The following is a 14,800-nucleotide window of genomic DNA, read 5'->3' on the forward strand; positions in this document are numbered from 1 at the left end:
AGGGTGCAGCTCATTTATTGGCTCTGGGTTCCTCGGGTTCTTGATGAACCTACAAGCCCTATATATCCCCGCAACCAGAGGAGTCCAGCAGACGTAACGGTATATTGCTTTCCATAATCTGACATTGCAGGGAAAAGTTACAGAGTAAAACGTAGAGAAAAATTGATGTTTTTTTCACCTCAATTTCAATATTTTTCTCTTTCAGCTGTTATTTTCTGTAGGAAACCCTTGTAGGATCTACACAAATGACCCCTTGCTAAATTCAGAATTTTCTCTACTTTTCAGAAATGGTTAGGTTTCTGGGATCCAGCATTGGTTTCATGCCCATTCCTGTCACTGACTGGAAGGAGGCTGAAAGCACAAAAAATTGCAAAAATGGGGTATGCCCCAGTAAAATGCCAAAATTGTGTTGAAAAATTGGGTTTTCTGATTCAAGTCTGCCTGTTCCTGAAAGCTAGGAAGCTGCTGAGTTTAGCACTACAAACCCTTTGTTGATGCCATTTTCAGGGGGAAATCCACAAGCCTTCTTCTGCAGCCACTTTTTTAAAAAAAAACGAAATTTTCACTGTATTTTGGCCAATTTCTTGGCCTCCTTCAAGGGAACCCACAAAGTCTGGGTACCTCTAGAATCCCTAGGATGTTGGAAAAAAAGGACGCAAATTTGGCTTGGTTAGCTTATGTGGACAAAAAGTTATGAGGGCCTAAGCGCGAACTGCCCCAAATAGGCAAAAAAAGGCCTGGCACAGGAGGGGGAAAAGGCCTGGCAGCGAAGTGGTTAATAATACAGTGGCAGCATGTTGAGGGTGTTTAAAGTTTATAATGACAGTCACCACTAAAACTTTTCTTAGAGCTCCCTATCCAATCTACCCTTCTGGTAGTCAGAACTTGATCTGAGAGTTCAGTTGGGAATCCACAATACCTGTGCATCCAGGAAACGTTTTTATTTTTTAAGGACTCGTGGGTTTCCTGATGATTCCCCTTTGCAACAGGGGGAACATTAACTAAAACTACCACATATGGTGCGCAGTCAGGAGGGAGATTAATAGCGCGCCTTCGCCTTACCTCAGTCCAATCCTCTTTTCTATCAGGTATTAAAACAACCTGACTATCATTACTGGCTAAGGACTGTCCTGTCGGGTAGTTCTGTACAACACTCCTACTAATATCTAAACCTGTAACATCACCGGGAGGAGCAACCTGAGTATCATGATCGCTTATTGTTATTGGGGCTGACACACTATCTGCTTCCACCAGTGTTTTTTTGAGGAGATCGCCTAATCTATTAACCTCCGCGGTTAGCTGATCAATTTTTACCATAAGAGGTTTGACAATACCCTTAATCTTTAAGTCAATAATACTTACTAAGTTTTTTGTTTTTTCTGCATCTAATTTAACATCGTCGATATTTGCCATATTATCCTCAACCTTATCTGGATTCTTGAATGGGCTAACTGATCTTTTTTTTGCGGGCCGAGCACCCCCATGTTTAGTCTGGGTCTTTCTACATGCTCTAACCACTCTAGGTAGTGGGGTGGGTTGCACTATGGGATCAGTAGAAGCCTCTAGATCGACTAAGGTAGAAGTATTCTGCATAATCATTTCCCTATCAGGAACACCGGAATTAGTGCAGACACTACTACTGTCATCCAGAGCCAATGGAGCAGGTGAAGTTAGCACACTAAATAATGGGGGGGGGGCTGCTAAGCCCTAGGGATTGTCTCCTCTCGCAATTAATTTTACTAACAATCTTCACTAAATAATTATCCAATGTCTGGGGTATAGAGGGGACTTTTTGCTTTGACATGCTTAACAGTCACAAATTATCACTTTAAAATCGAATAAGGCTTTTCCAATTACACACAAATAATAAGATAATAAGGGCTGCTTGAAAACAAAATGTGATATACACAACCTACATACGGTCCCAAAAAAAACACTTAATGAACTCTCACAGTGTACAGTATACAGGTCAAAAAGGTCAGCAGTCTGTATAAACCAGAACCTCGTCACAAACTGTCCGCCCTTTATCCGGGCTTCGTCCTGGGCGCAGCTGTAGGCTACCTGCAATATAGGGAGTCAACAACCAATGGGCAGATGGACGTGCACGGCTGAGACTCCTCATGCGCTCCCCATGCGCTCCTGGGAGCTGTAGTCCCGTGTAGCACCTCACCAGCTCCTTCCCAGCAGTCTCCAACAATCGCAGCCCCTCTAGGGACTACGGCGACACAGGTATCAAGATGCCTCCAAAGCGCTCTGTCCTTTGCCGCCCACCTCGGCTGCTTCCTTACTCTATGCGGCTGTCTCGACAGTACACAAACACCGACAGAGCCCACTCTTGACGGCACACAAACACCGACCGAGCCCGTCGCACAGACACCGAAAGAGCCTGATCTCGGCAGTATACAAACACCGACAGCCCCTTGCTCTGCTCCGTCTCTGCTCCGTCTCTGCTCCGTCTTTGCTCCGTCTTTGCCTCCACACCTCGTCACCGTGCCGGGTCCTTTCACCCATGTGAATCCTTCCTTCCACTTTTCATTCGTTTCGTTTGGACGCTGTGCTTCTTATCTGACGGTCTCCCAACTACTGCGCAAAGGACCTCGAAAATCCTTAAAGTGGTCCTGACCCGTAAGCATGCAGCTTTCATATAGTCCTGCCCGGAACACTTTCCAAGGGATATTGAATGGAGCCAAAATAAAAAGGGAAGATTGTTTAAAAGCGATGGCGTGCAAGTCCTGACTTCGTTATAATTATTGTTTTACACTGCATGCATTTAACCATACATCTGGCTATACCTTGTTTGGATATAGGGTTACCAGCATGGGGTTTTTGGAATGCGACAAACAATTGTTTAGTTTTCCGAAATGGTTCTGTTCTGTCTCTATAGTACATTAGGGCTCTTTGAATGTCTAATGTATGCAGTGCTCTTTCTGCTACTGACTCTGGCTGTGGGAAGAAGACTGGAAGTTCTATTGTTTGGTTTAAATGAAACGGTGAAATGACCTTTGGTAGAAATTTTGGATTTGTGCGGAGGACCACTTTATGTTTGTGTACTTGTATAAAGGGTTCCTCAATAGTGAAAGCCTGTATTTCGCTAACTCTTCGTAGTGAGGTAAAAGCCACTAGAAATGCTACTTTCCAAGTTAAGAATTGGATTTGACAAGAATGCATGGGTTCAAAGGGTGGGCCCATGAGTCGTGTAAGTACATTATTAAGATTCCACAAGGGTACCAGTGGTGTTCTTGGTGGTATGATCCGCTTTAGTCCTTCCATGAAGGCTTTAATAACTGGTATTCTAAATAGTGATTTTGTGTGTTTAATCTGCAAGTAAGTAGAGATTGCAGTGAGATGAATTTTGATGGAAGATAAAGCGAGATTTGCTTTTTGTAGGTGTAGTAAATAACCCACAATGTCTTGTATGGAGGCATCTAACGGTGTGATTTTGTTTGCTTGGCAGTAGAAAACAAACCTTTTCCATTTATTGGCATTTTAATGCCTTGCGGTCGGTTTTCTTGCCTGTTCAATGACTTCCATACACTCATTTGGAAGATTTAGATAGCCAAACTCTAAGACTTCAGGAGCCAGATTGCTAGGTTGAGCGTTGCTGGATTGGGGTGTCTGATTTGTTGTTTGTGTTGTGTTAACAGATCTGGTCTGTTTGGGAGTTTGATGTGAGGTACTACCGAGAGGTCGAACAGTGTGGTGTACCACGGTTTCCGTGCCCACGTTGGTGCTATGAGTATTAGTTTGAGTTTGTTTGACTCAGTTTGTTGACTATGAAAGGAATGAGCGGGAGAGGGATAAAAGCATAAGCAAATATCCCTGACCAATTGATCAATAGAGCATTGCCCTTGGACTGAGGGTGTGGGTACATTGACGCGAAGTTTTGGCATTTTGCGTTTTGTTTTGTTTTGTTGCGAACAGATCTATGTCTGGTGTCCCCCACTGGTGAAAGTATTCTTGTAGTATCTAGGGATGTATTTCCCACTCGTGAGTTTGCTGGTGATCTCGACTGAGATTGTCCGCTAATTGATTGTGAATGCTTGGAATATATTGCACTATTAGGCGAATGTTGTTGTGAATTGCCCAATGCCAAATCTTTTGTGCAAGGAGGCATAGTTGTGATGAGTGTGTTCCTCCTGGTTTGTTTAGGTAGTACATTGTTGTCATATTGTTTGTTTTGACAAGAATGTGTTTGTGAACTATAAGAGGTTGAAATGCTTTTAGTGCTAGGAAGACCGCTGGCAGTTCTAAGTGATTTATGTTCTGTTATGTTAAAATGTTTTATATAGCGCCATACTGCCCGGAGGCTTCGTAGCACTAAGAGGGACCTAACATTAAAACAAGCTGAAGAAATAATGCAACATCAGTAAATAAATTAGAATAAATACTAAATTAGGGTTACAATAACCGTGTTTTAATCGCCTTCCGAAATTCACTGCCGCAAGAACAGTGAACACGGCAGTCACAATTAGACGGCACGCTTGGCTAAGGTCCTCAGGGTTCAAACCTGAGATACAGCAGGCAGTACTGAACATGCCATTTAATCAGCAACAACTGTTTGGGCCACAAGTGGACACGGCCATTGAAAAGATGAGAAAGACACTGACACGGCCAAACCCTTGTTCCCTTTTGTTGGTGAGGTACTAGTTCTATGGCTTGTTCTGTTAATAGTGCTTGCACTTCTATTTGTAACATGTCTAGATGTTGCGCCAACAGTTTGTGCGCTCTTGGGGGAATATCTGGAGGAAAATGTGTGAATTCTATACAGTAACCATGTTGGATAATTGATATGACCCATGTGTCCGTAGTTATGTCTGACCAATGTTTGTGGTAAAATGTTAGTCTTCCCCCCCACTGGTGATGTGTGTTGTGGAAGGGTGACAGGCAAGTCACTGTTTGTTATTAGTGGCCTGCTTAGTGGGCTGAAACATCCCCCTTGACCTTGGGAATTGTCCCCTGAAGGACCCACGAAACCCCCCTCTCTGATATTGGGATTGGTAGGTGGGTTTTGCTTGAGAGTGGAAGCCTCCCCTATATTGCGGTTTCCTGAATGTCCCTCTATATTGGGACGAGTAGAGCGCGCCCAGGGCTTTGGCTATGTAAGTGCCTTTCTTCATCTTTTCGATGGCCGTGTCCACTTGTGGCCCAAACAGTTGTTGCTGATTAAATGGCTTGTTCACTACTGCCTGCTGTATCTCAGGTTTGAACCCTGAGGACCTTAGCCAAGCGTGCCGTCTAATTGTGACTGCCGTATTCACTGTTCTTGCGGCACTGTCTGCGGAATCCAATCCCAAACTAATTTGATTGTTCGATATTGCCTCCCCTTCCTCTACCACCTGTTGAGCCATTTTTTGATATTCCTTGGGGAGATGCTGGATGATATCACTGATCTTGTCCCAATGAGCTTGGTCATAACGTGCGAGGAGGGCTTGAGAATTTGCAATACGCCACTGGTTGGCAGCCTGTGACGCCACTCTCTTTCCTGCTGCATCAAATTTCCGACTCTCTTTATCTGGAGGTGGTGCATCTCCTGATGATTGTGAGTTGGCTATTTTCCGTGCAGCACCAACCACTACAGAGTCCGGGGGCAGCTGTTGTGTGATGAACACTGGGTCCGACCGGGGTGGCTTGTATTTCTTCTCCACCCACGGTGTGATGTCTCTCCCCTTCACAGGCTCTTGAAAAACTTGATGAGCACGTTTAAGCATGCCTGGGAGTATAGGCAGGCTTTGGTAGGAGGCATGCGTGGAGGCCAGGGTATTAAAGAGGAAGTCGTCCTCCAATGGCTCTGAATGCATGCTAACATTATGGAATGCAGCAGCCCTTGCCAAGACTTGGGTGTATGAGGAGGTGCTATCCTCCGGTGGAGACGGTTTTGAAGGGTAGCACTCAGGGCTGTTGTCCGAGACAGGTGGATCGTAGAGGTCCCAGGGGTCTACATCATCTTGCGACTGCACAGTGTGTTTGGGTGACTGTGCAGTGGGCGTGGCAATAGATGACCTTGTCCTTTGTTGCGAATGTGGGGGAGAAAGTTCTGGCGAAAAATGGCGAGTTGGCGATTTTTCCCTGGACACTTTAGCTCTTGGCTGATCAGTCTCTGATTGTTCCTGGAAAGCCAGTTTTCTCTTGAATTTGAGAGGAGGGGCAGTTTGGATCTTCCCAGTATCCTTACGGATCTGTATCCGTGCCTGCGTTTGATCAAACTCTTCAATTTGAAGCTCCTCCTCAAATCTGTGCCTCTCTTTTAGCTGCTTAGAGAGCCCATGTTCTTCGGTGTACGAGGTCTTTTTCGGCTCCGAAGCTGGTTTTCTCTGCTCCGAAAGGCTCTTTCGAGGCTTAGTTGACTCGACAAGTCGGTGTCGAGGTTTTTCGACGCCAGTTTCTCGGCTCGAGTCCGAAGACTTTGGCACGATTTTGCCCTTTTCCGGTGCCGAAGGTGTTGCTTGGTCAACGCTTTGTTTTTTATGGGTCGAGCCATGGCCTTCAGGCAGTGGCGTCCCCGAGGCCTTATGTTTCTTAGGCTGACTGTGGGGTTGGGTCGGGGCAGACGTACTCACTTGTTGGCCTACTGTAGGTGGTCAGTCTCCGTCCGAGTCTGCTCCCTGGATGGAGATAGCCATCTCCTCCTCTTCGACATCAAGGTGTTTCGAAGTTTTCGACGCCATCTGCATCCGTCTCGCCCTTCGACCCCTCAAGGTCTTCTTTGATCGAAAGGACTTGCAGGCCTCGCAAGTATCTTCTCTGTGCTCCGGTGACAGACACAGATTACAGACCCGATGCTGGTCTGTATAGGGATACTTAGCGTGGCACTTCGGGCAGAAACAGAAAGGGGTCCGGTCCATTAGGCTTCGACGACGTCTGTGGTCGGGCCGACCAGGCTTCGGCTGGGCGCAGAAGCCCCGAAGGGCCACCAAAACTGTGTCTCGTCGGTGTTGATGGAAGATGTTTCCTGTTCGCAAACAATACCGCCGCTTTTCGAGGATTTATAGTATTTTTCCGATTCGAATAACGGAGCGAAGAGGAACACGTCCGAACCCGATGGTGGAAAGAAAACAATCTAAGATGGAGTCGGTGTCCATGCGCAATGGAGCCGAAAGAGAGGAGTCACTCGGTCCCGTGACTCGAAAAGACTTCTTCGAAGAAAAACAACTTCTAACACTCCGAGCCCAACACTAGATGGCAGGAACAGTGCAGTGCACAGCATGTGTATCTGCAGCTACACATGCCATCGAACATATATATATACACACACACAAATATATATCCAACAAATCCTTATCGCTATGTCCTCTGCCCAATGTGGCAGGTCGAGGCATGGTCGTGATCCACTATACTCCAAATAGCCATCTCTCACTCCTGGGCGTTCTTTCTCCAATGCACTCCAGACCATAGAAAGCAACCCCGGCCACTTACGTCTTGCAAAATTGAAGTTTATTCAATCATTAATTCAAATGTCACAGTTAGGAAGTAGAAGTGAAACAAACGTAGAAATTTGCTTTAAAAAAACACAAACGTTACAGGGAGGTTATAGTTGGGCTCACATTTTAAATGTACAAAACCACAGAAATTCACCTGTTAGAATTATCTAAAGTAAAGTTAATGCATGCCCTGAGGCAACTATAACTTGCGCCCCTGCCATGCACAGCTTTTTTGTCAAAAAAGTTACTGCAAATATTGCATTTATATTATAAATCAAAGCTGTCATGAGTGCCGTAATTTGGGTAGTAATTAGCAATTAGAATCTTCAATGTGCAGCTAACAATGGCCACTGACTGAAGTTAGAATGTGCTTAATTTTTCAAGAATAAAGTGTTCATAAAACAATGGGCTATGCAAAGAGTCAGCGAATCTAAGCAATTCTGTGACAGTATCATGTACCACTTAATTATGGATTGACCATATTTGCCACATACATTTAAAAAGATGTAGATTTCACCATAAGTGTTCTTTGTAATGAAAGTAATACTGCCAAAGAACGTATTACATGATTTGAATATGTTGTTATGTAATTTAAGTAGCTGTGCTGCATAATTTGGTCCTGTCTGGCACATATTCCAAGTAACCGTAACACTGTTACAGCTCTCCAGGGCGGTTTGGGATGTTATTATGATGATGATGAAATCTGTATTTAAAGTCGACCGTGAAATATATCATAGTTCCATGATTCATGGCTTTTTATACCACTTCATTTTGTGCAACGTCCATATCCCTACTACAGATTAATCCCACAATATAAAACTAATGTGCAAATGGGTCTCATGCAGACAGAATAAATACTTTGGATGAACACCAGAGTGGGCAATGGCATTACGGAACCTTAAAACAGGTTATGCGTAAAAAAACATATGTCAAGGAATATGCTATGAACCACTCTAGTTCTTTATCCAAAAGTGAGCTGTATTCTCAAAAAGGTGCAACAATATACCAGGGAAAAATAAACATTGCTTCATGTAAGATTTCAATAACTATAAATTAAGATAAGACTTTTACAAAAAATGCATTAGCCTTTCTATGGCCAGCTTCCCTCCTCATTCCAAAAATTACTATCATCAAACTAAATATCCTCAGGTCCAGTTATACTTTCATAACCCTCATGATATATGTCAATTATAAAAAAAAAGTAGGTCATAGGCTGCAGGCTCCCTTTAAGCTTAATGCCCTTAATCGCTCCTTTAAAATGTAACTAATCATCTACCGCCCTGGAAATGAACTCAGTAGAGAACCCAAGCAGTCACAACCATGCCAAAATTGTTTGCAAACACATATTTTTTTAATCTCATTTGAACTTCTATATCGAAGTACCACCTTTATTCGTCACCAAACAGTCGACAGTGGCTGTACATTTATGTGTTTAATGAAGCAAGTAAATGTACAATAGTTTTCCAGTTGGGGAGGGAGCACAAGTCACATAACACAAACTGAAGATACAAGCATGTATAAATTCCCACTTCAAATTGTGAGACTGAATAAAGTGAAGCAAAGCAGAGAAACACGGTAAACTGAAAATACATTAGCAAATCCAGAAATGTTTTAATTACTCTAAGCTTGAAATAACCCACTTACCAATCTGACTTTGAGGAGCTCCGGTGGCCACTAAATTTAATGTGCTTGAAACCATCTCTTTTCTGGTTGGATTCACAATAAATTCTCCATCGACGAGTCCTATCCTGACAGCACCTATAACGGATAACACTCAGAGATCTTAACATGGAAATAACAAAAACAAAGGTAGTAATTTGTGGATTTTCTGACAACGATACCTATAGGTTTCCTTGGTAACAGCTGACAACGTAATGTTTTCTCAGACAAAATGACTGAGTTACTTTTAGCCACTGTATTTCAAATAAAGGCTAAAAACACCATTCCTTATACACCCTACAAGCCAGAAAATGATGACCCCTTCCATAACTAGAAGCTGATGGCACAGGGGGAACAAATTAAAGTTGTCCTGGAGTAGAAGAAAAAGGGTGAGAGTGGAGCTACTGCTGAAGTCCCTTAGATCCATCTTACCTCAAAAAGAAATGGAAGCGCTGCTGTGGGGTCTGATCCAGATGGGAGATTTTAGTCTGCTGCAAAGGGGACTCTATTACAGAAATAACTGCTTGGCTGGGGAGGCTAGCCCCAGCGAGGACACCATAGGATAACTAGTTTTAAGCACTCCACAGAGCAGCCCACCTTCTCACTGTTAAAGGGCGTACACATTGAGGTAGCCTTGATGTACATCAAAAAGCCAGCGAAAGGCATACAACCATGCCTGAAGAAGGTAACCACTGCAACTATAGAATGAGTTGTCATGTTAGCTGTGGCCAGGCCACATTTCATTATATGCTTGAGGCATCAAGACTGTCATTGACCAATTCAGAAAGCTATTTCCTTATATGATCTGGAAGGCTAATCACAGCGAGGTTTGCCGTTTCCCACAATATGAGATGTACTGTCCGAGGAGGAACACACTGTTAGCCATACGTAGACTGAGACTGCCCTAGGAGAAGACTTTACATCCCATTAAGTCAAGACTTGCAGACTTCAGTGCTACCATAGGAAAAGAGTAAGGCTTAGTTTAAATAATGATGCTTGAACCCCTCTCAGAGGGATGCTCTGAGAAGAATTGGGGATCTTAGGGTGAAGGCCTTCACACTGCTGGGTGTGAAAAGGATTTCTCCTAGCCAGCAGCACTAGTAGGAAATATGCTTCGTTGAATGGCTGTAGGATTCCAGTAAGGTTGTTGGATTTTGCCACAGTGTGGACTCTTACAGCTATTCAAGGGTCTCCTCTGCTTCTAGTACAAAAGACATGGAGGAACAAACTACCACAGGAGGTGGGCCCAAAATGTAGACGATTTCACCTTCTACAGATTTATCAGACGGACTAGAATTCTCAAGATTCAGGCATGGTCCAGCATTTCTGAAATAAGGATGGAGGATGTTGTTAGCATCCAAATCATCATCCTCACTGTGCTTAAAATCCAAATCGATGTGTAAGAGTTCTTAAATACATACAAACTTATGGGCTCTGAGAAGAGGATCAATCAGAGGTTGATCCTCAAAGGATACATTCCCCTTTTAGCACTGGTTAGCAGTGATAAGTTGCATGTGCTCACTCCTTAAAACATCATAATACTGGCTTATCCCCATTTGGCATTTGTAATTTACTTATAAGTCCCTGGTAAAGTGGTACTACATGTACCCAGGGCCTGTAAATTAAATGCTACTAGTGGGCCTGCAACACTGATTGTGCCACCCACTTAAGTAGCTGTCATTGTGACCTGGCAAAATAAACCTTTTGCCAGGCCTAACCCTTCCTTTTTAAAAGACGCAAGTCATACCTAGGATAGGCCCTGGACAGCCCAGAGGGCAGGGTGAAATGTATTTAAAAACTTATAAATTTGTTTCTCACTACTCGAAGGCCTGTCTCTCCCATAGGATAACATTGGAGTTGTAATTTTCAAATGGGAAGAGATAACAGGTTCATGTTTGGTGTCTCTGGAATCACAATCTAAAATCCTAACTTATGGTGAAGTAGTTTTTTAAATTGCAATTCTGAAAGTGGCATTTTTAGAAAGTTGGCATTTTCTTGCTCTAGCCATTTGGTGCTCTGGCCACATGCCTGGGTGTAGTTGGCAGTTGGGATTTATATATTCCTCCTAGACAAACGCACACAGTTACTGCTTAGGTATGACTGGATGGGCCCTCACTGGTAGGATGGGAGGGAGAAGCTGGACACAGCCTCACTTACAAATGAACAGGCTGTGCCCTGTCCCCACAGAAAGGGCCTAACAACCCTTCATTGTCACTTCAGCCAGCTGGGAGCCAGGGCAGGGGAGGCAGGGAATCTCTTGCACTTCAAAGCCACTGTCTAGAAGCTTCTCCCACCTTCCAGGTCCAGGGGACCAGGGTATAAAAGATGGATCTTATTAAACACCATCACTTCTGTACACTTCTGGACCTGGGGATACTGTGCCAGGAAGAAGGCCTGCTGTGCTACTACAGGGAAAGCCACTGTACAGGACTCTGGCTCTACAGGTACTGGTGCCCTGCTGTTCTGACCTGTTGTCTGCTGCCCTCTTGACTGTTGAAGAAGAAGAACTGGACTAACAACTCCATCTTGAACCCAGGACCCCAGAGTGACTCAAAGGGTTAGTCCACTGGCCTACCGATCCGAGCCTCAGGTACGGAATAGGCTCCTTACAGCTCCTGGACCTGTCTCTGGAACTCTTCAATTCAAGCTTTTGAGCACTTTGTGACCACAAACAGGCCCATCCACACTAGAACCTCGCCGCTCTTATAAAAAACCAGCATGAGCCGCAGCTAGTCCATCTTTCTGCCCAGCAAGCATCGATCACCATGGAAGGCCACCAATGTGAAGTTCAAACCCGCCCGTTTGCGGTGCCTGGCCTGCTCCTCGCCCCCTTCTAACCACCGCCAGCAATACTCACCTTGCTCCCGGAGACCTTCTTCCACCCGAATGAGACACTTGCCACAAAACTTCAGAACGTAAACTTTCAGTTGACTAATCTGGGACTATATCTGACTGGCGCTCCACCATGGTCAGCTTGAATTTTTGACTTTTATCCAGTCCTGCATCATGACCAGATAGCCATGGTTGTGTTTTATGTTTTTATGCACTATATTGCAGTTTTTTGTCTAAAAAAATCATAACTCCGGTTCTAGTGACTGAATTTTTTGTTCTTTTGGGCTTGATTTATTAATCAAAACTACTCTAATTTTGTAAATGTTTATGTGTTTTCACTGTGTTACTGTCTGAAGTGTTGCAAAAGTACTTTACACAGTACCTCGAAGTTCAGCCTGACTGCTCTGTGCCAAACTACGAGGTGACTGAGCACAGGTTCATTTGGGGTTTGCTAGTACCTGACAAGGACCGTGGTTGCTGCTTGACCAGGTCTCACACCCCAGTCTACCAACAACCCAATTTCTTACACCACCCCAATGATTTCTACTAACTTTCAGGATGGAGGTGGTGTCAGAGTCAGCAGAAACATCAAGAGATGTGGCATCGGGGTTGGGGCTACTGGAATATCCAAGACCAGAGATCTGACCCATGCTTGGGAGCCAGAAGCATCCCAGAGGGATATTGAGCAGTCCTGAAGATATTTAACGTGGACTGTCAAAGGGATAGAGGGAGAGTTTGAGTGTACTTACCAGCCTGAACCAGAAATAGTTTGCCTTTTCCTCCCCCCCATAGTATATTTGAGGTTTATGGAGGTGCAGGAGTCACAAGCTGAAAGATTGTGGGCAGGACCCACATGAGATGTAGATTTTGTGGGGAACTTATATGAACAACTTTTTTTTTTTTTACATTGTCAACAGAGTTTGAATTCAGCATACACAAAAAAACAGAGAGCTCACCCTCCACATTTGTATTACAGAGAAAACCTCGTACTGACACCAGCACACCTAGTGGTGCTGTTTACGGTAAGAATTTTCCCTGCCTTCACCTTCTCAAATGAGTTTGGTGATAGCCATAAGGTGAGAAATCTGTGAAATTAATTTCTCTATTTAATTGCAGCCCCAACTTACTATGAGGCAAAATCTCTGAAACCTAAACCTCTGGTGTTTGGTATCAAACACCTCATCTTAATAAATCCAGGCTGATGCCAGCCTCTGATTTATTAAGACATGCACCCAAAGGACACTTTAGAGGTGCTCTTGAACCCCACTAGTCTCAACCAGCCTGCCATCAGACAGACTTCTGACACCCTGGAGGTTAGAGGCTGCGCATTCAGAGGTCAGAAACAAAGCCTGCTCCAAAAAGGGGTGCTGTCATCCACTCCAGCAGGATGGCTAGTCGATCTGCATACCAGTGCCAGACCTTCAAAGGCTCTGTAGCCATTGCTAAGCTTCCCCAGACCTGAGTGTAGCGCTACCACTCCCTGTCCTGAGGCCCATTTGGCACCAGGACAGGTGGGAAAATTAGTCCATTTTCGTATACCACCTCCAGGCTAATAACACCCCTACGGTGGGCTACCCGTGGTGGACATTTGAGGAAGGGTACCCTCATCTTGTTTTTGGTTGGAACTAGTCCTTCTAAGGATAGGAACATGCCACTCCCCACAGGAAGTGGCCATATAGGGGGTGCAGGCACCCCAAGGCTAGGTAGTCCACTGGCTTCTATACTACACATTCCTAAACACACTTAAATTGAGTATTTAGAGGACTTCCAACACCAGAGGACAGATTTTTCTGGACGCAAGAAAGAGGACACCGAAGAGCTGAGGAGCAGCTACTGACTTGGACCCCGACCCTGCCAACCTGCCCGCAGTCTTTGACAAGCGCACCAAGGACTACTAGTCCTGCAGCTGCTCTGCCACCAGAAGCCTGGCTTGACTGCCTGCACTTCCAAAAGCACCATGATCTCCTCAGAGTAGCAGAGCTACTTTTCTGCACTCTGCAGACACCCAAGAAGAACCTTGAGGACTCTGGACCGCCAAAAACTTGACACCAGAAGGCACCACTGCCCCTGTGCCCCCTGAGTCGAAGAGAGACAATGGTGCCAGTGCGGTCCCATGCCCTTCAGGACACAAGTCCACCTTGAGTTCCTCAACTGTAGACTCCCTGATTCGGTCGGCAACCCCTTTGTGCAGTCCCCGTCTAGCGTGACCATCTCTGGTGACAAAGACCCGACATCTCAGGACACCTCTACAACCGACCTCCTTGAACCGAGGAGAAGAGGACCAAAGGTGTCCCGACATCCCCAAACATTGCAAGACCTGAGCCCCGCTGTTGGTGCAATCGGACTAGCCCCCAGTCCTCACCTGTAGCTTTTTTTCCCCAGGACCAGTACCCATTGAAACCAGCAGGGCACCATTCCCATTTAAACCAACGGGCACCCAATGTCAAAGCAACCCTGCACCAGGATGCCCCAGAAATCCTCAAGGTGACCTGTTGGTGCTCCCTTGGACAGTGCCCTGTACTTACTTTAACTCCTGAAGATAGGTCCTGTAAGTCACTGTTCAATGCCTGTATGCAATGCATGTGTTTTTCTCCACAAGATTGCATTACTGCCTTTAAGAACATTCAAGTACGTTGCTTGTTAAATTCTAGGTGCATCACTATTTATTTTGGTAACAGTATTCTGGTGTTGAAACATTATATAAACAAAGTAACTATTTTTCGAACAATTTGTCTTGAGCTCTTTAAGTGTGTGTCTCATTTCTTGCCTCTGTGAGCACAACAAATGTTTAGCACTACCCTCTGATAAAAAAAGAGCTTTTGGGATTGACATTTGTAACCCTGTAAACCAACAGGGGTCGCCAGGCCTATCTGCATAGTGCCCCTATACAT

The 14,800-nt window shown here is 44.8% G+C and overlaps 1 protein-coding gene across 1 annotated transcript in view; it reads right to left on the bottom strand.

The window, feature by feature from the left end:
• PNPT1 (polyribonucleotide nucleotidyltransferase 1) overlaps positions 1-14,800 on the bottom strand; it is a 357,765-nt gene that overhangs the window by 294,534 nt on the left and 48,431 nt on the right. The window contains exon 8 of the mRNA XM_069234364.1: positions 9,063-9,176. Within this exon, the coding sequence (XP_069090465.1) occupies positions 9,063-9,176 (114 nt within the window). The remainder of the gene's footprint in view (positions 1-9,062; positions 9,177-14,800) is intronic.

This window comes from Pleurodeles waltl, chromosome 5 (assembly GCF_031143425.1).
Source record: "Pleurodeles waltl isolate 20211129_DDA chromosome 5, aPleWal1.hap1.20221129, whole genome shotgun sequence".
Classification (NCBI taxonomy): domain Eukaryota; kingdom Metazoa; phylum Chordata; class Amphibia; order Caudata; family Salamandridae; genus Pleurodeles; species Pleurodeles waltl.